Source organism: Cololabis saira, chromosome 11, assembly GCF_033807715.1.
Source record: "Cololabis saira isolate AMF1-May2022 chromosome 11, fColSai1.1, whole genome shotgun sequence".
NCBI lineage: Eukaryota > Metazoa > Chordata > Actinopteri > Beloniformes > Belonidae > Cololabis > Cololabis saira.
The window spans coordinates 2,306,115-2,327,007 of NC_084597.1; the positions used below are offsets into that span (position 1 = coordinate 2,306,115).

Below are 20,893 nucleotides of genomic sequence, written 5' to 3' on the forward strand. Positions count from 1 at the left end.
GGAAAAAAGTGGAGAAAGGAAGAAAAAGGAGAAAAAGGGAAACAAAATGAAAAGAGGAAAAAAGCTGGAAAACAATAGGAAAAAAGAAAAAAAAGATGAAAAAGGATGAAAAAAAGAGGAAAAGGGAGGAAAAAAGGAAAAGAGGAAAAAAGAAAAAAAGAGGAAAAAGGAGGAAAACAATTGAAAAAAAAGATGAAAAAGGATGAAAAAAAGAGGAAAAGGGAGGAAAAAAGAGGAAAAAAGGAAAAGGGAGGAAAAAAGAAGGAAAAAAGAAAAAAGAGGAAAAAAGAGAAAAAGGAGGAAGGATGAAAAAAGAGGAAAAGGGAGGAAAAAGGAAAAAGGAGAAAAAAAGAGGAAAGAGGAAGAAAAAATATGAAAAAGGAGGAAAACAATAGGAAAAAGGAAAAAAAAGATGAAAAAGGATGAAAAAAAGAGGAAAAGGGAGGAAAAAAATGATGAAAAAGGGGAAAAATAGAAAAATGGAGAAGATGAAAAAGGAGGAAAAATAGCATAAGAGGAAAAAGGAGGAAAAAAGGAAAGAGGAGGAAAAAATATGAAAAAAGAGGAAAAAGGAGGAAAACAGGAAAAAGGAGGAAGGAGGAAAAAAGAGGAAAAAAGAAAAAAAAAAAAAAGAGAAAAAATGAGGAAAAGAGATGAAAAATGGGGGAAAAATAGAAAAAATGGGCAAGGTGAAAAAGGAGGAAAAATAGAAAAAGAGGAAAGAGAAGGAAAAAATATGAAAAAAGAGGAAAAAGGAGGAAAAAATGAAAAAGGAGGAAGGAGGAAAAAAGAAAAAAAAATGAAAAGAGGAAAAAAAGATGAAAAAAAGAGGAAAAAAGAGGAAAAAAAGGAAAAAGGAGGAAAAGAGATGAAAAAGGAGTAAAAAGAGAGTAAAAAGCAGCCGAACCAAAGCTTCTCTGCTGCTCAAATCAGCTCCTGCCAGACAGCGCTGAGGGTTCATGACTCAGCTGTTCCTTCGTTTCTCCACCTTTTTTTCCTTCTCGCTGTCAAACCTCATCCCTCTCTTTCCTCTCTGTTTCTGTCATTTATTCTCTCTGTTAAGACTCTTATTAAACGTTAATAGAGCTAGGATTAAAGCGTGTTTAAACCAGAAACCGCTGGATTAGCAGTTAGCCGCCGATGCTAACAGGAAGCTAACGGCTATGTGAAACTGAACAGGTTTGTTTTTCTCCCTTTTCTCCTTTTTCTGCTCGTTTAGCTGATTTAAGGTGAATTTAAGGTGGAATGGGGGTTAAGAGGGGGCGTAGGTCGCGGAAAGAGTCACATTTGGAACCTTTTTGAAGGTTTTTCGCCTCAAAACTCTAAAAATCTTCAATTTTTACAAACTGAGCAGGTCACGTGACTCACCTGGAAACCAAAGTACTGGAAAATATTTATATAAATACTATAATAAATACTGTAATAAATTCTGTAATAGATACTATAATAAATACTATAATACACACTATAATAAATACTGCAATAAATACTATAATAAATACTGGATAATATTTATATAATAAAATAATAATAAATACTGTAATAAATACTATGATAAATACTGTAATAAATACTATAATAAATACTGTGATAAATACTGTAATAAATGTCATGATAAATACTGTAATAAATACTGTAATAAATACTATAATAAATACTGTGATAAATACTATAGTAAATACTGTAATAAATACTATAATAAATACTGGAAAATATTTATATAAATACTATGATAAATACTGTGATAAATACTGTAATAAATACTGTAATAAATACTGTAGTAAATACTATAATAAATACTGTAATATATACTGTAATAAATACTATAATAAATACTGTAATAAATGCTATGATAAATTCTGTAATAAATACTGTGATAAATACTGTGATAAATACTATAATAAATACTGTAATAAATACTGTAGTAAATACTATAATAAATACTGTGATAAATACTGTAATAAATACTGGATAATATTTATATAAATACTATAATAAATACTGTAATAAATACTGGATAATATTTATATAAATACCATGATAAATACTATAATAAATACTGTAATAAATACTATAATAAATACTGTAATAAATACTGGATAATATTTATATACATACTATAATAAATACTGTAATAAATGCTGGATAATATTTATATAAATACTGTAATAAATACTATAATAAATACTGTAATAAATACTGGATAATATTTATATAAATACTATAATAAATACTGTGATAAATGCTGTAATAAATACTATAATAAATACTGTAATACATACTATAGTAAATACTGTAATAAATACTATAATAAATACTGGAAAATATTTATATAAATACTATAATAAATTCTATAATAAATACTGTAATAAATACTATAATAAATACTGTAATAAATACTGGATAATATTTATATAAATACTGTAATAAATACTGTAATAAATACTGGATAATATTTATATAAATACTATAATAAATACTGTAATACATACTGGATAATATTTATATAAATACTATAATAAATGCTATGATAAATACTGGATAATATATACATATACTATAATAAATACTGTAATAAATACTGTAATAAATACTGGATAATATATACACATAGTATATAATAAATACTGTAATAAATACTATAATAAATACTGTAATAAATACTGTAGTAAATACTATAATAAATACTGTAATATATACTGTAATAAATACTGTGATAAATACTGTAATAAATACTGTAATAAATACTGTAGTAAATACTATAATAAATACTGTAATATATACTGTAATAAATACTATAATAAATACTGTAATAAATGCTATGATAAATTCTGTAATAAATACTATAATAAATACTGTGATAAATACTGTGATAAATACTATAATAAATACTGTAATAAATACTGTAGTAAATACTATAATAAATACTGTGATAAATACTGTAATAAATACTGGATAATATTTATATAAATACTATAATAAATACTGTAATAAATACTGGATAATATTTATATAAATACTATGATAAATACTATAATAAATACTGTAATAAATACTATAATAAATACTGTAATAAATACTGGATAATATTTATATACATACTATAATAAATACTGTAATAAATGCTGGATAATATTTATATAAATACTGTAATAAATACTATAATAAATACTGTAATAAATACTGGATAATATTTATATAAATACTATAATAAATACTGTGATAAATGCTGTAATAAATACTATAATAAATACTGTAATACATACTATAGTAAATACTGTAATAAATACTATAATAAATACTGGAAAATATTTATATAAATACTATAATAAATTCTATAATAAATACTGTAATAAATACTATAATAAATACTATAATAAATACTGTAATAAATACTGTAATAAATACTGGATAATATTTATATAAATACTGTAATAAATACTGGATAATATTTATATAAATACTATAATAAATACTGTAATACATACTGGATAATATTTATATAAATACTATAATAAATGCTATGATAAATACTGGATAATATATACATATACTATAATAAATACTGTAATAAATACTGTAATAAATACTATAATAAATACTGTAATAAATACTGGATAATATATACACATAGTATATAATAAATACTGTAATAAATACTGTAATAAATACTGTAATAAATACTGTAATAAATACTATAATAAATACTGGATAATATTTATATAAATACTATAATAAATACTGTAATAAATACTGTAATAAATACTATAATAAATACTGTAATAAATACTATAATGAATACTATAATAAATACTGTGATAAATACTATAATAAATGCTATGATAAATACTGTAATAAATACTGTAATAAATACTGTAGTAAATACTGTAATAAATACTATAATGAATACTATAATAAATACTGGATACTATATACATAAATACTATAATAAATACTGTAATAAATACTGTGATAAATACTATAATAAATACTGTAATAAATACTGTAATAAATACTATAATGAATACTATAATAAATACTGGATACTATATACATAAATACTATAATAAATACTGTGATAAATACTATAATAAATGCTATGATAAATACTATGATAAATACTGTAATAAATACTATAATAAATGCTATGATAAATACTGTAATAAATACTATAATAAATGCTATGATAAATACTATGATAAATACTGTAATAAATACTATAATAAATGCTATGATAAATACTGGATAATATTTATATAAATACTGTAATAAATACTATAATAAATACTGTAATAAATGCTATGATAAATACTGGATAATATTTATATAAATACTATAATAAATACTGTAATAAATACTGGATAATATTTATATAAATACTGGATAATATTTATATAAATACTATAAAAAATACTATAATAAATACTGTAATAAATACCATAATAAATACTATAATAAATGCTATGATAAATACTGGATAATAAATACATACATACATACATACATACATACATACATACATACATACATACATACATACATACATACATACATACATTTGTATGTATGTATGTATGTATGTATGTATGTATTTATTATCCAGTATTTATATATGTATATATGTATATGTGTGTGTATGTTAGGGCTGGGACGATACAGTAACTCATGATTCAATACTGTGGTGATTTGTGGCCCACGATAACGATAATATCACGATACACGACATCTACCATATTCTATATATTGTAAGTAGGAATGGGTGATATTTTACCGTTCACGATAGGAAGGAAGGAAGGAAGGAAGGAAGGAAGGAAGGAAGGAAGGAAGGAAGGAAGGAAGGAAGGAAGGAAGGAAGGAAGGAAGGAAGGAAGGAAGGAAGGAAGGAAGGAAGGAAGGAAGGAAGGAAGGAAGGAAGGAAGGAAGGAAATAAATGAGCAAGAAAGAAAGAAAGAAAGAAGGATAAATTCCCGTTGACACGTGTTTGTTTAACAAACATGGAGGATCTGAGTCATTCCAGTTTCTCAGTACAGGGTTAACTCATTTAATTGGTTTTTATTAATTCAATTTAATTGGTGTAGTTTAGTATTTAGTATCTTTTAGAGCAGTGTTTTGGCTCCAAAGACTGAATGTGGTGATAGATTTATAGTTACAAAGATGGAGTTGAATTGGTATTTTTTTTTATCGTCATTTTTATCGTTATCGGGATAAATGCAAGAAATTATCGTGATAAATGTTTTAGTCCATACCGCCCATCCCTAATTGTAAGAAATTTCATCAACGATATATCAAGATATATGTGCCTGAAGAAGAAAAAATACCCATAAAAAGGAAAACGTCTGTAGTTGCATTTATTCAATTCTTTCCTTCTTCCCTTTCTCCTTTCTTCCTTCCTTCTTTCCTTCTTTTCATCCTTCCTTCCTTCTCCATTCCTTCCTTCCTTCCTTCCTTTTTCACTTCCTCTTTTCTTCCTTCCTTCCTTCTCCATTCCTTCCTTCCTTCCTTCTTTTCACCCTTCCTTCCTTCCATCCTTCCTTCTTCCCTTTCTCTTTTCTTCCTTCCTTCCTTCCTTCCTTCCTTCCTTCCTTCCTTCCTTCCTTCCTTCCTTCCTTCCTTCCTTCCTTCCTTTTTCACTTCATCTTTTCTGTGTTTTTGTTCTCAGTTTAGCGTCCGATGAGGATTTCCCCGCCGCGCCGCCGTTAGCCACTAGCCGCTAGCCGCCGGCTCCCATGAGGCCATGGACTCGGCGTCCTACGAGGCGTGGCTGGCGTCGGTGTCGGCCGGCTTCCTGGCGCAGAGCGACGCGCAGCGCAACGCCAGCCTGGACCGGCTGATCGCGCTGAGCGGCGCCGCGCAGCTACGCCACCTGTCCGGCGGCCTGGACGCGCTGCTGAAGCGCGATTTCCTCAGGCTCCTCCCCCTGGAGCTCGCCTTCCACCTGCTGCGCTGGCTGGACCCGCCCACGCTGCTCACCTGCTGCCTGGTGTGCAAGCGCTGGAACAAGGTGAGCTAACGCTAACGCTGCTCACCTGCTGCCTGGTGTGCAAGCGCTGGAACAAGGTGAGCTAACGCTAACGCTGCTCACCTGCTGCCTGGTGTGCAAGCGCTGGAACAAGGTGAGCTAACGCTAACGCTGGTCTGGGTTCAGCCACCGCTAGCTGAAATTATTCATTTTCCGGCCAGATTTCGGTTCGCTACTCCTCCTACAGATTTCGGAGGACCCAGGCGAATCATATATCTAAACGTGTGTCTCAATCGGGAATAGTGTGCTATGACTTTTGGTGTTGAAATTCCCATTTTTCCCAAAGTTATTCCCCAAAAAACGGCCAAAAAACCCCCATTCAAAGTAGATGGGAAAAAGTAAAAAAAAAAAAAATCACCTTTTTTCTGAGTCACCTAACTTTCTCATACTTGCACATAGAAATGTCATTCAAACTTCAAAACGGAGGAAAACTTATCTTCTCTCCAAAACACCAAACAGTTTTTTCCTAAGATGTACAATTTTCAAAATATGAGCACTCAAGCGAGGACTGGAAATCACTTTTAGTCAAATCTAGAGTGCGGAATGTCGGTTGCTAGAGTGTGAGAAACAGTAAAATATAAACTGAATTTTTATTTGTAACTCGAGCTCACGGCCAAACCGTAAAAAGGAGACAAATAATTTTTGGTCAGAATGTAGACATAGGTGTTGGGATTCATAAAATGTGACTTTGACAGGCGGGGTATGCACAAAATTTAAACGGGGGTGGCTAGAGCGGCGCCAATACCTGTCTCAGTCCCCATTGGCTGTAATGTAATCACACGTTTTCTTCAAAAGAATCTCACTCTGTCTTCGCACTGAGCTTACTCAATCATTTTAAGGAATATCTGAATAAAATTAAGATTGTCAGAATCTTCCGGCTTCTGTGTCTCTCACCATGTTTCCGTTTTTGTACTACGAGCTACAGTTTGATCACAAATCGGAGTTATTTCAGACCTTGTCAGAAGCCAAAATCTGGGTTTTTCTCACAGCCAAACCGGAAGGTTCTGAAGAGAGGTTCTTGTTGCCCCTAGCAACCAGAGCTCAGCTGCTGAGTCATTGCCTCAGCCAGAATTGGTCACATGACTCAGTCAATAAAGATTTCATATACTTTAACCTGTAAAATGGAGACGCCTCAAAGAATTCTGTGAAATCTGACCCCTGACCTTTGACCTTAGCCGACCCCCACACAAATGGGCAGCAGCCCCCCATGGCACACTCGAAATTTCTGCAAGGAAATTTTCTAGTTTAACAACTTTATTCTCGTAATTTTACGACTTTGTTCCTCCCACCAGGTGATCAACTCGTGCACGGAGGTGTGGCAGGGCGTTTGCCTCGAGCTGGGCTGGCGCATCGACGAGGCGGGGCAGGACGGCAGCCACTGGAAGGCCGACGAGGCCGTGCAGGACGCCAGCCACTGGAAGGCCGACGAGGCCGTGCAGGACGCCAGCCACTGGAAGGCCGACGAGGCCGTGCAGGACGCCAGCCACTGGAAGGCCGTGTACCTGAAGGCGCGGCGGCGCATGACGCAGCTAAAGGAGCAGCGCGCCTTCGAGACCTCGTCCCTGATTGGCCACAGCGCCCGCGTCTACGCCCTCTACTACAAGGACGGCCTGCTCTGCACCGGTGGGTAACCCTAGCCGCGTTAGCCGTGCTGGCCGCGCTAACCACGTTAGCCGCGTTAGCCACGCTAGCTAGGTCCGATCGGACGGAAAACTTACGACGGAGTATCAGGGCAAAACTAAGACAAAAAAAACATTGGAAATTCCGAGAATAAAGTCGTAAAATACCAGAATTAAGTCGTAACGTTGCGAGAATAAAGTCGTAACGTTACGGGAATAAAGTCGTAACGTTACGGGAATAAAGTCGTAACGTTACGGGAATAAAGTCGTAACGTTACGGGAATAAAGTCGTAACGTTACTGGAATAAAGTCGTAACGTTGCGAGAATAAAGTCGTAACGTTACGGGAATAAAGTCGTAACGTTACAGTAATAAAGTCGTAACGTTACAGTAATAAAGTCGTAACGTTGCGAGAATAAAGTCGTAACGTTACGGGAATAAAGTCGTAACGTTACGGGAATAAAGTCGTAACGTTACGGGAATAAAGTCGTAACGTTACGGGAATAAAGTCGTAACGTTACGGGAATAAAGTCGTAACATTACGGGAATAAAGTCGTAACGTTGCGAGAATAAAGTCGTAACGTTACGGGAATAAAGTTGTAACGTTACGGGAATAAAGTCGTAACGTTACGGGAATATGGTCGTAATGTTATGCATTCTTTTTTTCGTGCGTTCTTTCGTGCGTGCGTGTGATTTTTCGTGCATGAGTTTTTTCTTGCGTTTTTTAATCTTGTTTTTTCGTGCGTGCATGTGTTCTTTCGTGCGTGCGTTTTTTTTGTGCGTGCGTTTTTTTGTGCGTGCATGTGTGCTTTCGTGCATGCATTTTTTTGTGAGTGCGCGCGTTTTTTGTGCCTTTCTTTCGTGCGTGCGTGCGTTCTTTCGTGCATGCGTTTTTTCTTGCATTTTTTCGTGCGTGCGTGCCATCTTTCGTGCGTGCGTGCGTTTTTTCGTACGTGCATGTGTTCTTTCGTGCGTGCGTTTTTTTGTGCGTTTGTGCGTTTTTTCGTGCGTGCGTGCGTTCTTTCGTGCGTGCGTTTTTTCGTGCGTGCGTTTTTTCGTGCTTGAGTTTTTTCTTGCGCTTTTTAATCTTGTTTTTTCCCGCTCTAGGTTTGGGTGACTGAAACGTTTTTAATCTTGTTTTATAATCTGGTTTTTTAAACTTGTTTTTCCCGCTCCAGGGTTGTTTTTAATCTTGTTTTTTCCCGCTCCAGGACTGGACTGAAATGTTTTTTAATCTTGTTCTAGGTTCAGACGACTTGTCGGCGAAGCTGTGGGACGTCCGCACCGGCCAGTGCGTCTACGGAATCCAAACGCACACGTGCGCCGCCGTCAAGTTCGACGAGCAGAAGCTGGTGACGGGATCCTTCGACAACACTGTTGCATGCTGGGAGTGGAGCTCCGGGGCCAAGATCCAGCAGTTCAGGGGCCACACGGGGGCCGGTAGGTCATGTGACTGGTGACTGGTGAAGTGACTGGTCGTGTGACTAATGGCAACTTTAGAGCGGGAAAAACCAGCTAGCTGTTTAAGGAAAGAAAAGTTGGGGGTTTTATGACCAAGATAAGAGTGTGTGTGTGTGTGTGTGTGTGTGTGTGTTTGTGTGGTACAATACGATATAACATGATATAGTACGATAATACGATACAGATCAACATAGTACAACATAATGTAATAAGATATAGAACAATATTATACGATATAATACGATATAGTACGATATAATTCGATATAATACGATAACGTATGATATTATACGATCTAATAAGGGATAATGTCCGACATTAACATTAAATAAATGGACGACGTGACGTGAATCAGATCTCCGGAGGTTCTGATGGATCTCTCTCTCCGTTTCTTCCCTCTCTCCTCTCCTCCCTCATCCCTCCACCCCTCTTCTCCTCCTCCCCTCCTCTCCTCCATCCCTCCTCTCTCCTCTCTTTCATCCCTCCATCCCTCTCTTTTCTCCTCCCTCTTTTCTCCTCCTCCCATCCCCCCTCCTCCTCCCCCCTCCATCCTCCTCCCCCCATCCCTCTCTCCATCCCTCCCTCATCCCTCCATCTGTATTTCTTCTCCTCCTCCATCCCCCCTCCTCTCCTCCCTCTCTCCCTCCTCTCATCCATCCATCCCTCACCCCCCCTCTCCTCTCCTCCCTCTTCTCCTCTTCTCATCCCTCCATCAGTGTTCAGCCTGGACTACAACGACGACCTGGACGTTCTCGTCAGCGGTTCGGCAGATTTCTCTGTGAAGGTTTGGTCGTTGGGAGCCGGAGCCTGTTTGAACACGTTAACGGGTCACACGGAGTGGGTGACCAAGGTAGGCTCTGGCCCCGCCCCCTTTACACTAGCCCCGCCCACTGACCACGCCTCCTCACCCCCACGGCCAATCAGAGCCTGTCTCTCTACCATATACGATACAGAGCCTGTTTGAACACGTTAACGGGTCACACGGAGTGGGTGACCAAGGGTGACCTCTACCCTGGCCGCGCCCCCTTTACCCTTTTTCTCTTTTTTTTCTTTTTTAATTTCTTCTCATTTTTTCTTGTTTTTTTGTTAGACTTTTTGGTTGATTTTTTTTCTTCTTTTTTTCTCTCTTTCTTTTTTAATTTCTTTTTTCTCTTTTTTTTCTTGTTTTTTTTAAGACTTTTTGGTTGAATTTTTTTTCTTTTTTTCTTTATGGATGTAATACGGTATATAACGATATAATATGATATAATACGATATATATATATTTTTTTAAATATTTTTATCCCAGTTTTTTCCCATTTTTACCACCCCGTGCTCCTACCTAAGTGACAGTCCTGGGCATTGCCATCCTCTACCAACCCAGGGAGGGCCCTGCACTGAGCTCAGGTCTCCTCCTTAACCTGAGGAGTGAGCAGGCCGCATCTTTTCTTCTTCTTATAATACGATATATTAACCTAGTATTCCTGTTTCCAGGTGATTCTCCAGAAGAGCGAGGTGGAGTCGGTTCATCACAGTCCTGGAGATCACATTCTCCTGAGTTCAGACAAGTACGAGATCAAGGTAGGATGGAGGGATGGAGGGATGGAGGGATGAGGGAGGGATGGAGGGATGGAGGGATGAGGGAGGGATGGAGGGATGGAGGGATGAGGGAGGGATGGAGGGATGAGGGAGGGATGGAGGGATGAGGGAGGGATGGAGGGATGAGGGAGGGATGGAGGGATGAGGGATGAGAGAGGGATGGAGGGATGAGGGATGAGAGAGGGATGGAGGGATGAGGGATGAGAGAGGGATGGAGGGATGAGGGAGGGATGAGGGAGGGATGACAGATGGAGGGATGGAGAACTTGCTTTGTTTTGCTTTCAGCTTTTATTTTGAAAGAAGTTCCTTCATTGTTAGTTTGACACATGTGGATTCAGCTTTTATTTTGAAAGAACTTCCTTCATTGTTAGTTTGACACATGTGGATTCAGCTTTTATTTTGAAAGAACTTCCTTCGTTGTTATGCTTTCAACATTTATTTTGAAGGAACTTCCTTCGTTGTTGGTGTGACTCCTGTTGGGGATTCAGCTTTTATTTTGAAAGAAGGTCCTTCCTTGTTAGTTTGAAACATGTGCTTTCAGCTTTTATTTTGAAAGAACTTCCTTCATGAATGGATGAATAACTAACCCTCCCACCTCTCCCCCCCTCCCCAGGTGTGGCCGCTGGGCCGGGAGATCAACTGCACGTGTCTGAAGACGCTGCGCGTGTCGGAGAACCGCAGCATCAGCCTCCAGCCGCGGCTGCAGTTCGACGGCAGAACCATCGTCTGCAGCTCCGACCTCGGCGTCCACCAGTGGGACTTCGCCAGCTTCCAGCTGCGCAGGTAGTGAAGGTTCCTGCTGCGCAGGTAGGGAAGGTTCCTGCTGCGCAGGTAGTGAAGGTTCCAGCTGCGCAGGTAGTGAAGGTTCCAGCTGCGCAGGTAGTGAAGCTTCCAGCTGCGCAGGTAGTGAAGCTGCAGGTAGTGAAGGTTCTAGCTGCGCAGGTAGTGAAGCTTCCAGCTGCGCAGGTAGTGAAGCTGCAGGTAGTGAAGGTTCTAGCTGCGCAGGTAGTGAAGCTGCAGGTAGTGAAGGTTCTAGCTGCGCAGGTAGTGAAGCTTCCAGCTGCGCAGGTAGTGAAGCTTCCAGCTGCGCAGGTAGTGAAGCTTCCAGCTGCGCAGGTAGTGAAGCTGCAGGTAGTGAAGGTTCTAGCTGCGCAGGTAGTGAAGGTTCCAGCTGCGCAGGTAGTGAAGGTTCCAGCTGCGCAGGTAGTGAAGCTTCCAGCTGCGCAGGTAGTGAAGCTTCCAGCTGCGCAGGTAGTGAAGCTTCCAGCTGCGCAGGTAGTGAAGCTGCAGGTAGTGAAGGTTCTAGCTGCGCAGGTAGTGAAGGTTCCAGCTGCGCAGGTAGTGAAGCTTCCAGCTGCGCAGGTAGTGAAGGTTCCAGCTGCGCAGGTAGCGAAGGTTCCAGCTGCGCAGGTAGCGAAGCTTCCAGCTGCGCAGGTAGTGAAGGTTCCAGCTGCGCAGGTAGTGAAGGTTCCAGCTGCGCAGGTAGTGAAGGTTCCAGCTGCGCAGGTAGTGAAGGTTCCAGCTGCGCAGGTAGTGAAGGTTCCAGCTGCGCAGGTAGTGAAGGTTCCAGCTGCGCAGGTAGTGAAGGTTCCAGCTGCGCAGGTAGTGAAGCTTCCAGCTGCGCAGGTAGTGAAGGTTCCAGCTGCGCAGGTAGTGAAGGTTCCAGCTGCGCAGGTAGTGAAGGTTCCAGCTGCGCAGGTAGTGAAGGTTCCAGCTGCGTAGGTAGTGAAGGTTCCAGCTGCGCAGGTAGTGAATGTTCCAGCTGCGCAGGTAGTGATGGTTCCAGCTGCGTAGGTAGTGAAGGTTCCTGCTGCGCAGGTAGTGAAGGTTCCAGCTGCGCAGGTAGTGAAGCTGCAGGAAGTGAAGCTGCAGGTAATGAAGCTGCAGGTAGTGAAGCTGCAGGAAGTGAAGCTGCAGGTAATGAAGCTGCAGGTAGTGAAGCTGCAGGTAGTGAAGCTGCAGGAAGTGAAGCTGCAGGAAGTGAAGCTGCAGGTAATGAAGCTGCAGGTAGTGAAGCTGCAGGTAGTGAAGCTGCAGGTAGTGAAGCTGCAGGTAGTGAAGCTGCAGGTAGTGAAGCTGCAGGTAGTGAAGCTGCAGGTAGTGAAGCTGCAGGTAGTGAAGCTGCAGGAAGTGAAGCTGCAGGTAGTGAAGCTGCAGGTAATGAAGCTGCAGGTAGTGAAGCTGCAGGTAGTGAAGCTGCAGGTAGTGAAGCTGCAGGTAGTGAAGCTGCAGGTAGTGAAGCTGCAGGTAGTGAAGCTGCACGTAGTGAAGCTGCAGGAAGTGAAGCTGCAGGTAGTGAATCTTCCAGCTGCTCAGCTAGTGAGGGTTAGTTGCCAGGTTGGGCAACTCTCAGCCCAGTTGGACTGGAACTCTAACGGCGTCCGTTTTCCCTCCAGGGTGATCAAGATGGACGACCCGTCCAACCTGTCGCTGCTGAGCTTCGGCGAGGTGTTCGCGCTGCTGTTCGACGAGCGCTTCCTGTACGTGATGGACCTGCGCACGGAGGCCGTGTCGGGCCGCTGGCCGCTGCCGCCGTACCGCAAGTCCAAGCGCGGCTCCAGCTTCCTGGCCGGCGTCACGTCCTGGCTCAACGGGCTGGACGGCGCTAACGACGCGGGCCTGGTGTTCGCCACCAGCATGCCGGACCACAGCATCCACCTGGTGCTGTGGAAGGAGAGCCGCTAGCGCGGCTAGTCGCTAGCACGCCGGACCACAGCATCCACCTGGTGCTGTGGAAGGAGAGCCGCTAGCGCGGCTAGCCGCTAGCACGCCGGACCACAGCATCCACCTGGTGCTGTGGAAGGAGAGCCGCTAGCACGGCTAGCCACCAGCATGCCGGACCACAGCATCCACCTGGTGCTGTGGAAGGAGAGCCGCTAGCGCGGCTAGCCGCTAGCACGCCGGACCACAGCATCCACCTGGTGCTGTGGAAGGAGAGCCGCTAGCGCGGCTAGCCGCTAGCACGCCGGACCACAGCATCCACCTGGTGCTGTGGAAGGAGAGCCGCTAGCGCGGCTAGCCCGCTAGCACGCCGGACCACAGCATCCACCTGGTGCTGTGGGAGGAGAGCCGCTAGCGCGGCTAGCCGCTAGCACGCCGGACCACAGCATAGACGTATATAAAGGCTAGATGACTCGTCCGCGCTGCTGCGACATCGTCACACGGCGGCCATCTTGCCACAGGAGACTCGCTCACTCATAACATTGTGTTTAATGGAGCATGTACTGCTTAAACAACCTTAACTTGCTCAATTCTCAACAGATTTTCAAACAGTTTGGTTTGTTATGAACGTCAGAGATGTAGTTATGACACTGCATACTTGTGAATAATTATAAACATTAAAAAACGAAAATAACAAGAAACAGATAGCTATGACATGGTATTTATATTAAATCAATATTTCTATAGTATTCTTAGTAATGTTTATATTTACATTATAACATATATACATATATATATTATTACCATATAACATGTATATATTATATATATATATATATATATATATATATATATAGTATTACATTATAACATGTATTTATATGACATAACATGTGTATATATATATATATATATACATACACATGTTATAATGTCATGATATAAATACATCATAATGTAATTATATATATATATATATATATATATATATATATATATATATATATATATATATATGTGTTATAATATAAATATAAATATTACTAAAAATTACTAAGAATACTATAGAAATGTTGATTTAATATAAATACCATGTCATAGCTATCTGTTTCTGGTTATTTTCATATAAAAGTACGTTTTTCAATGTTTATAATTATTCACAAGTATGCAGTGTCATAACTACATCTCTGACGTTCATAACAAACCAAACTGTTTGAAAATCTGTTGAGAATTGAGCAAGTTAAGGTTGTTTAAGCAGAACATGCTCCATTAAACACAATGTTATGAGTGAGCGAGCTCTCCTGTGGCAAGATGGCCGCCGTGTGACGACGTCGCAGCAGCGCTGAGTCATCTAGCCTTTATATATGTCTATGGACCACAGTATCCACTTGGTGCTGTGGAAGGAGAGCGGCTAGCGCGGCTAAAGACGGCTAGCGGCGGCTAAGGATGGCTAGCGGCGGCTAAGGACGGCTAGCGGTGGCTAAGGACGGCTAAAGACAGCTAAGGACGGCTAACGACAGCTAAGGACGGCTAAAGACAGCTAAGGACGGATAACGACGGCTAAGGACGGCTAAAGACAGCTAAGGACGGCTAACGGTGGCTAAGGACGGGGACGGAGTTTCCCGCCAAAAGTCCAGATCTCCCCCCAAATTTGTCAAAAAAAGTCACGTTAAAATCACTAAAAAGTGGAGGTTTTTACGACGACGGAGGATTCTCGTAAAACTCTTATTGTTTTTGTCTGAAGGGATTTATTTCTGCAAAAATCACGGGACTTATTTTCTTCCAGCTCTGCGTTTCCACATTTTTTTGGTTTTGACGTAAAACAAGACTTTTTTTTCGTTGGTTCTTTTTCTTCTTCATAATAAAGGAAGTTATTGTGGCTCATTTTAGTGTTTTTGGGGGAAAAGATGGATGAATGGATGGATGATGGATGGATGGATGATGGATGGATGGATGATGAATGATGGATGGATGGATGATGGATGAATGATGGATGGATGGATGATGGATAGATGGATGGATGGATGGATGGATGATGAATGATGGATGGATGGATGATGGATGAATGATAGATGGATGGATGGATGAATGGATGATGGATGGATGGAATCTGCTGAGTCATGCTGTTCAAAAATCTGCTGAGTCATGTGTTCCCAGTGGCGCCACCAGGGGGGGTAGCGGTGGCCACGCCCCCTACGGAAGAGTAACGCCAGCCAGCCAGGAAAAAAGTAATATTTTAGAGGAAGATGTTTTTTTTTCCATTATGCACTTAGAGAAAAAAGTCTAAATTTCACGAATAAAGAAAAAACGCGAAATTTCGAGATAAATGTTGAAATACAATTTTGAGAAAAAAGTCAATGTTGAGAAAAGGCTTTAAGTATTTCTGAGCCTGTTTACGACAACAGTATAATAAAACCCTGTAATGATGCTTTTAGTTTTGGTTCCACCCAAGAATCGAAGGGAAAGTGGGCGTGGTTTCATTAGGATAATAACAAAAACCCGAAAGTGGGCGTGGTTTCATTAGGATAATAACAAAAACACAGAAGTGGGCGTGGTTTAATGTGGATAATAATAAAAACACAGAAGTGGGCGTGGCTCTGACGTCACTTTGCAACGGTAACAATATATATATATAAATACATATATAAAAATATATATGTATACATATATTTATATATACACACATATATGTGTGTATATATACACATATTATGTATATATGTATATATATATATATATATATATGTTTCCTCCGCTGCAGTTCTATGTGTGTATAAACATACATATATACATATATGTATATACATATACATATATATGTATACATATATATACATATACTTATATATGTATAAGTATATATATGTATATATATATACACACATATATATATACATATATGTGTATATATATACATATATATATATACTTATACATATATATGTATAAGTATATATATATGTATATATATATACATATATATGTATATATACATATATATATACATACATATATATGTATGTATATATGTATATACATACATATATTTGTATGTTTCCTCCGCTGCAGTTCTATAAATGTGTGTATAAACATACACATATATATATATATATATATATATATATATATATATATATATATATATACATATATACATATATACATATATATATATATACACATATATATATACATATATGTGTATACATTTGTGTGTACATATATTTATATATATATATATATATATATATATATATATATATATATATATATATGTTTCCTCTGCTGCAGTTCCTCCCTCCACCGACGGGGCGGGGCTGTGTCGTCATTTCTACCTCCATTGCCCCCACGAAGAAGACGGCGGTTCCACAACAATAACACAGCAGCGGAAGAGCAGCCTCTCCCGGGGAACATTTTAACTCAATATCTCGCCTTTAATGTCGAGTTTCCTCTTTTAATGCTTGTGGAACATTTCCGTGCACTCATTTTCTTGAATGTTCGGAGTTTCCCGCGTCTCCCGCGGCCATGGAGAGCCTCTACAAACGCAAGATGTTTGCCTCGATGCGCAAGACCAAGCAGCAGCAGCAGCAGCGGCGGCGCCATCTCGGCCTGCCGGCCGCCATCTTGGACGACAGTGACGAGGGCTCCTTCTCCTCCTCCTCCTCCACATCCGGGTCTTTCCGCAGCGACGAGAGCCGGGACTCTGGCTCCGGCTCCGGCAGCAGCAGCAGCAGCGACGACAGCCGCGCCGTCTCCGCCCGCCGGAAGCGCTCGTTCCTCGGCCGCGAGAGCTCCTCCTCCTCGGCCTCCTCCGGGTCCTCCTCCGGAAATGACGGAGGGAAAAACAAAGATGGCCGCCGCAGAGGAGGCGGGCCGTTGCCGAGGAAACGGAGCCGCCTGCAGCGGCGGGAGGAGGAGTCGGACTCGGACCGGGAGAAGGACCGGGAGAAGGACCGGGAGGCCCCGGGGAACCGGGACCGGGACACCCCGGAGGACCGGGAGGTCAAGGCCAAGCGGAGGCTCCGGCACGACAAGCTGCTGGCGCTGGCGAGCAGGATGAAGAAAGAGCGGGAACCGCCGAAGAGGCGGAGGAGCCCAGTTAAGGTGGAATTACTGTTTTAAGGTGGAATTAGAGGGTTTTAAGGTGGAATCAGAGGGTTTAAGGTGGAATTACTAGAATTACTAGGGTTTTAAAGTGGAATTAGAGGGTTTTAAAGTGGAATTACTAGAATTACTAGTGTTTTAAAGTGGAATTAGAGGGTTTTAAACTGAAATTACTAGAATTACTAGGGTTTTAAAGTGGAATTACTAGGGTTTTAAAGTGGAATTAGTGTTTTAAGGTGGAATTACTAGAATTACTAGGGTTTTAAGGTGGAATTACTAGGGTTTTAAGGTGGATTTACTAGGGTTTTAAGGTGGAATTACTAGGGTTTTAAGGTGGAATCCGAGGGTTTTAAAGTGGAATTACTAGAATTACTAGGGTTTTAAAGTGGAATTAGTGTTTTAAGGTGGAATTACTAGAATTACTAGGATTTTAAGGTGGAATTAGAGGGTTTTAAGGTGGAATTACTAGGGTTTTAAGGTGGAATTAGAGGGTTTTAAGGTGGAATCAGAGGGTTTTAAGGTGGAATTACTAGAATTACTAGGGTTTTAAGGTGGAATTACTAGGGTTTTAAGGTGGAATTACTAGGGTTTTAAGGTGGAATTCTAGTGTTTTAAGGTGGAATTGTCTCGTTTTAAGGTGGAATTCTCTTGTTTTAATGTGGAATTTTCCTGGACTCTCCAGTTAAGGTGGAATTCTCGTATTTTAAGGTGGAATTCTCGTGTTTTAAGGTGGAATTCTCGTGTTTTAAGGTGGAATTCTCGTGTTTAAGGTGGAATTCTCGTGTTTTAAGGTGGAATTCTCGTGTTTTAAGGTGGAATTCTCGTGTTTAAGGTGGAATTCTCGTGTTTAAGGTGGAATTCTCGTATTTTAAGGTGGAATTCTCGTGTTTTAAGGTGGAATTCTCGTGTTTTAAGGTGGAATTCTTGTGTTTTAATGTGGAATTTTCCTGGACTCCCCAGTTAAGGTGGAATTCTCGTATTTTAAGGTGGAATTCTCGTGTTTTAAGGTGGAATTCTCGTGTTTTAAGGTGGAATTCTCGTGTTTAAGGTGGAATTCTCGTGTTTTAAGGTGGAATTCTTGTGTTTTAAGGTGGAATTCTAGTGGTTTAAGGTGGAATTCTAGTGTTTTTAGGTGGAATTCTAGTGTTTTAAGGTGGAATTGTCATATTTAAGGTGGAATTCTGGTGTTTCCAGGGCAACGACGACTCTAAGGAAGCGAGCGGCGGGAAGAACGACGGCAGCACGAATAAAGAGGAGAGACGCGAGAACAAGGAGGAGAGGAAGAGCGAGGAAGAGGAGGATGAAGAAGAGGAAGAAGAAGAGGAGGATGAAGAGGAGGAGCAGTAAAAACAAACTTATAAAGAAAAAGAAGAAGAAAAAGGACTCGCAACTGTTGTTTTTTGTATATATATTTTTCTTTAATTCATTTAAAACAGCAGGTGGACGTGTCCTCCGTGACGTCATGGCGGACACGCCCACCTGTGACATCACGGCGGACACGCCCACCTGTGACGTCATGGACCGCGGAGAATGATGTTATTATGGTGAAATGAATGAATAAATACATAATAATAATCATTATTATTATTACTATTATTATAAGAATAAAGAGAGTGGTGGAAGTTATTTATTTGTGTAAATGTGTTGGTTATATAATGTTTTATTCTCCCGATCAATGGAGTTTGGATTTGGATTCTACTTATTTTGGGGATAAAGAGTCGTTAATTAAGAAACCTGAGGTCCAGGTTGCCACATCTGACGAGTTCCAGCCCAAATGCGACATAAAAACCTAATATAATAAAAAAAACAGCCCGAATCATCCATTCTCTGATAAAAAACGTCAATTATTAACTTATTAGTGAATAATTTCTTCTAAATGTTTTGTAAAAACCAGTAAAAGCAGCCCAAATATCTCTTTTTTCAGGCTGAAACTTGCCCAACCTGGCAACACAAATTAAGGAGATTCTGCTCAAAACGATGAAATAAACTTTTTAATGATTAAGATTCTAAAATTAAGACCCTCTGATTGAGATTTGGGACTTTTTAATACCATTTTTAAAGAAAATGTAGCTCGAGGTTGCCAGATCTGACGGGTTTCAGCCCAAACGTGACGTAAAACCCACCGAAATTATGAAAAACCAGCTAAAATCAAACATTCTTTATGTTAAAACTCAATTATTAAATTTTTTTTTTTTTTATAACTTCCCCCTAAATATTTAGTAAAAACCAGGAAAAGCAGCCCCAATATCTATTTTTCAGCTTAATTTGACTGAAACTTCCCCCCCTTAAAAAAACCTCCTTCCGTCTTGGCTGACGTCAAAATTCCCACTTTCATCCCGAAATTCCGACTTTAATCTCAGAAATTTGAGAAAAAAGTAAAAGTTACAACTTTAATCCCAGAATTTCGACTTTAATCCCAAAAGTCAGAGAAAAAAGTCAAAATTACGACTTTAATCCAAAAAGTCTGACTTTAATCCCAGAATTCCGATTTTGATTCTTACTTTCATCCCGAAATTCCGACTTTAATACCACTATTTTGGAAAAAATTTGAATGACTTTTGGAGAGTAAATAATACTAATAATCTTTATTACGGACTCAGAAGGTATACACAAACACACAACCACACAACTCAGTCTCGGATGACGTCATTGCGTGCGACTTAGTTTTTAAAAAAATTTTATTTTAGTTTTCAATTTATTATTCATTATTATTTATTAATCCACTTTTTGACATTTCTAAGGGATTTAATCATCAATTGTATACGTTTGAAGGACTTTTGGAGAGTAAAAATCTTCCTTCCATCTTGATTGACGTCAAAATTCCGACTTTCATCCCGAAATTCCGACTTTAATCCCAGAATTCCGACTTTAATTCCCATTTTCATCCCGAAATTCCGACTTTAATCTCAGAATTTTGAGAAAAAAGTCAAAATTCCGACTTTAAACCCAGAATTCCGACTTTATTCCAAAAAGTCTGACTTTTAGCCAAGAATTCCGACTTTAATTCCGACTTTCATCCCGAAATTCCAACTTTAATACCACTATTTTGGAAAAAATCATCAATTTTATACGTTTGAATGACTTTTAGAGAGTAAATAATAATACTAATCTTTATTACGGACTCAGAAGGTCCACACACATCCAACATACACAAACACACAACCATTACATACTTAAAAATAAATAAAAAATCCTCCGTCTCGGATGACGTCATTGCGTGCGACTCGCGAGTAGTTTTTACATTTTTTATTGTAGTTTTCAATTTATTATTCATTATTAATTATTAATCCACTTTTTGACATTTCTAGAGGATTTAATCATCAATTTTATACGTTTGAAGGACTTTTGGAGAGTAAAAATCTTCCTTCCATCTTGTCTGACGTCAAACTTCCAACTTTCATCCCGAAATTCCGACTTTAACCCAAGAATTCCGACTTTAATCCAAAAAGTCT

General features: G+C 39.3%; 2 protein-coding genes across 4 annotated transcripts; both read left to right on the plus strand.

The window, feature by feature from the left end:
• The first annotated feature begins 909 nt into the window (after positions 1–909).
• On the plus strand, positions 910–13,868 carry fbxw2 (F-box and WD repeat domain containing 2). 3 transcript variants are annotated; one of them, XM_061733239.1, is made up of 9 exons: positions 910–1,179; positions 5,660–6,001; positions 7,312–7,404; positions 7,441–7,642; positions 8,883–9,077; positions 9,815–9,948; positions 10,572–10,658; positions 11,290–11,459; positions 13,073–13,868. In XM_061733239.1, the coding sequence occupies exons 2-9, from the start codon at positions 5,735–5,737 to the stop codon at positions 13,359–13,361; spliced, it is 1,437 nt and encodes a 478-aa protein (XP_061589223.1). In that variant the 5' UTR covers positions 910–1,179; positions 5,660–5,734; the 3' UTR covers positions 13,362–13,868. The 3 variants fall into 3 exon arrangements, with proteins under 3 accessions (XP_061589223.1, XP_061589222.1, XP_061589224.1); XM_061733238.1 differs by having other exon boundaries at positions 915–1,179; positions 7,312–7,642; XM_061733240.1 differs by lacking the exons at positions 910–1,179; positions 5,660–6,001 and adding an exon at positions 6,078–6,113 and having other exon boundaries at positions 7,312–7,642.
• A 2,809-nt stretch (positions 13,869–16,677) lies between these two features.
• ccdc82 (coiled-coil domain containing 82) lies at positions 16,678–19,016 on the plus strand. The gene is made up of 2 exons (XM_061733241.1): positions 16,678–17,441; positions 18,636–19,016. Exons 1-2 carry the CDS (start codon positions 16,863–16,865, stop codon positions 18,786–18,788), a joined length of 732 nt encoding a protein of 243 aa, XP_061589225.1. The 5' UTR covers positions 16,678–16,862; the 3' UTR covers positions 18,789–19,016.
• The last annotated feature ends 1,877 nt before the right edge of the window (positions 19,017–20,893 follow it).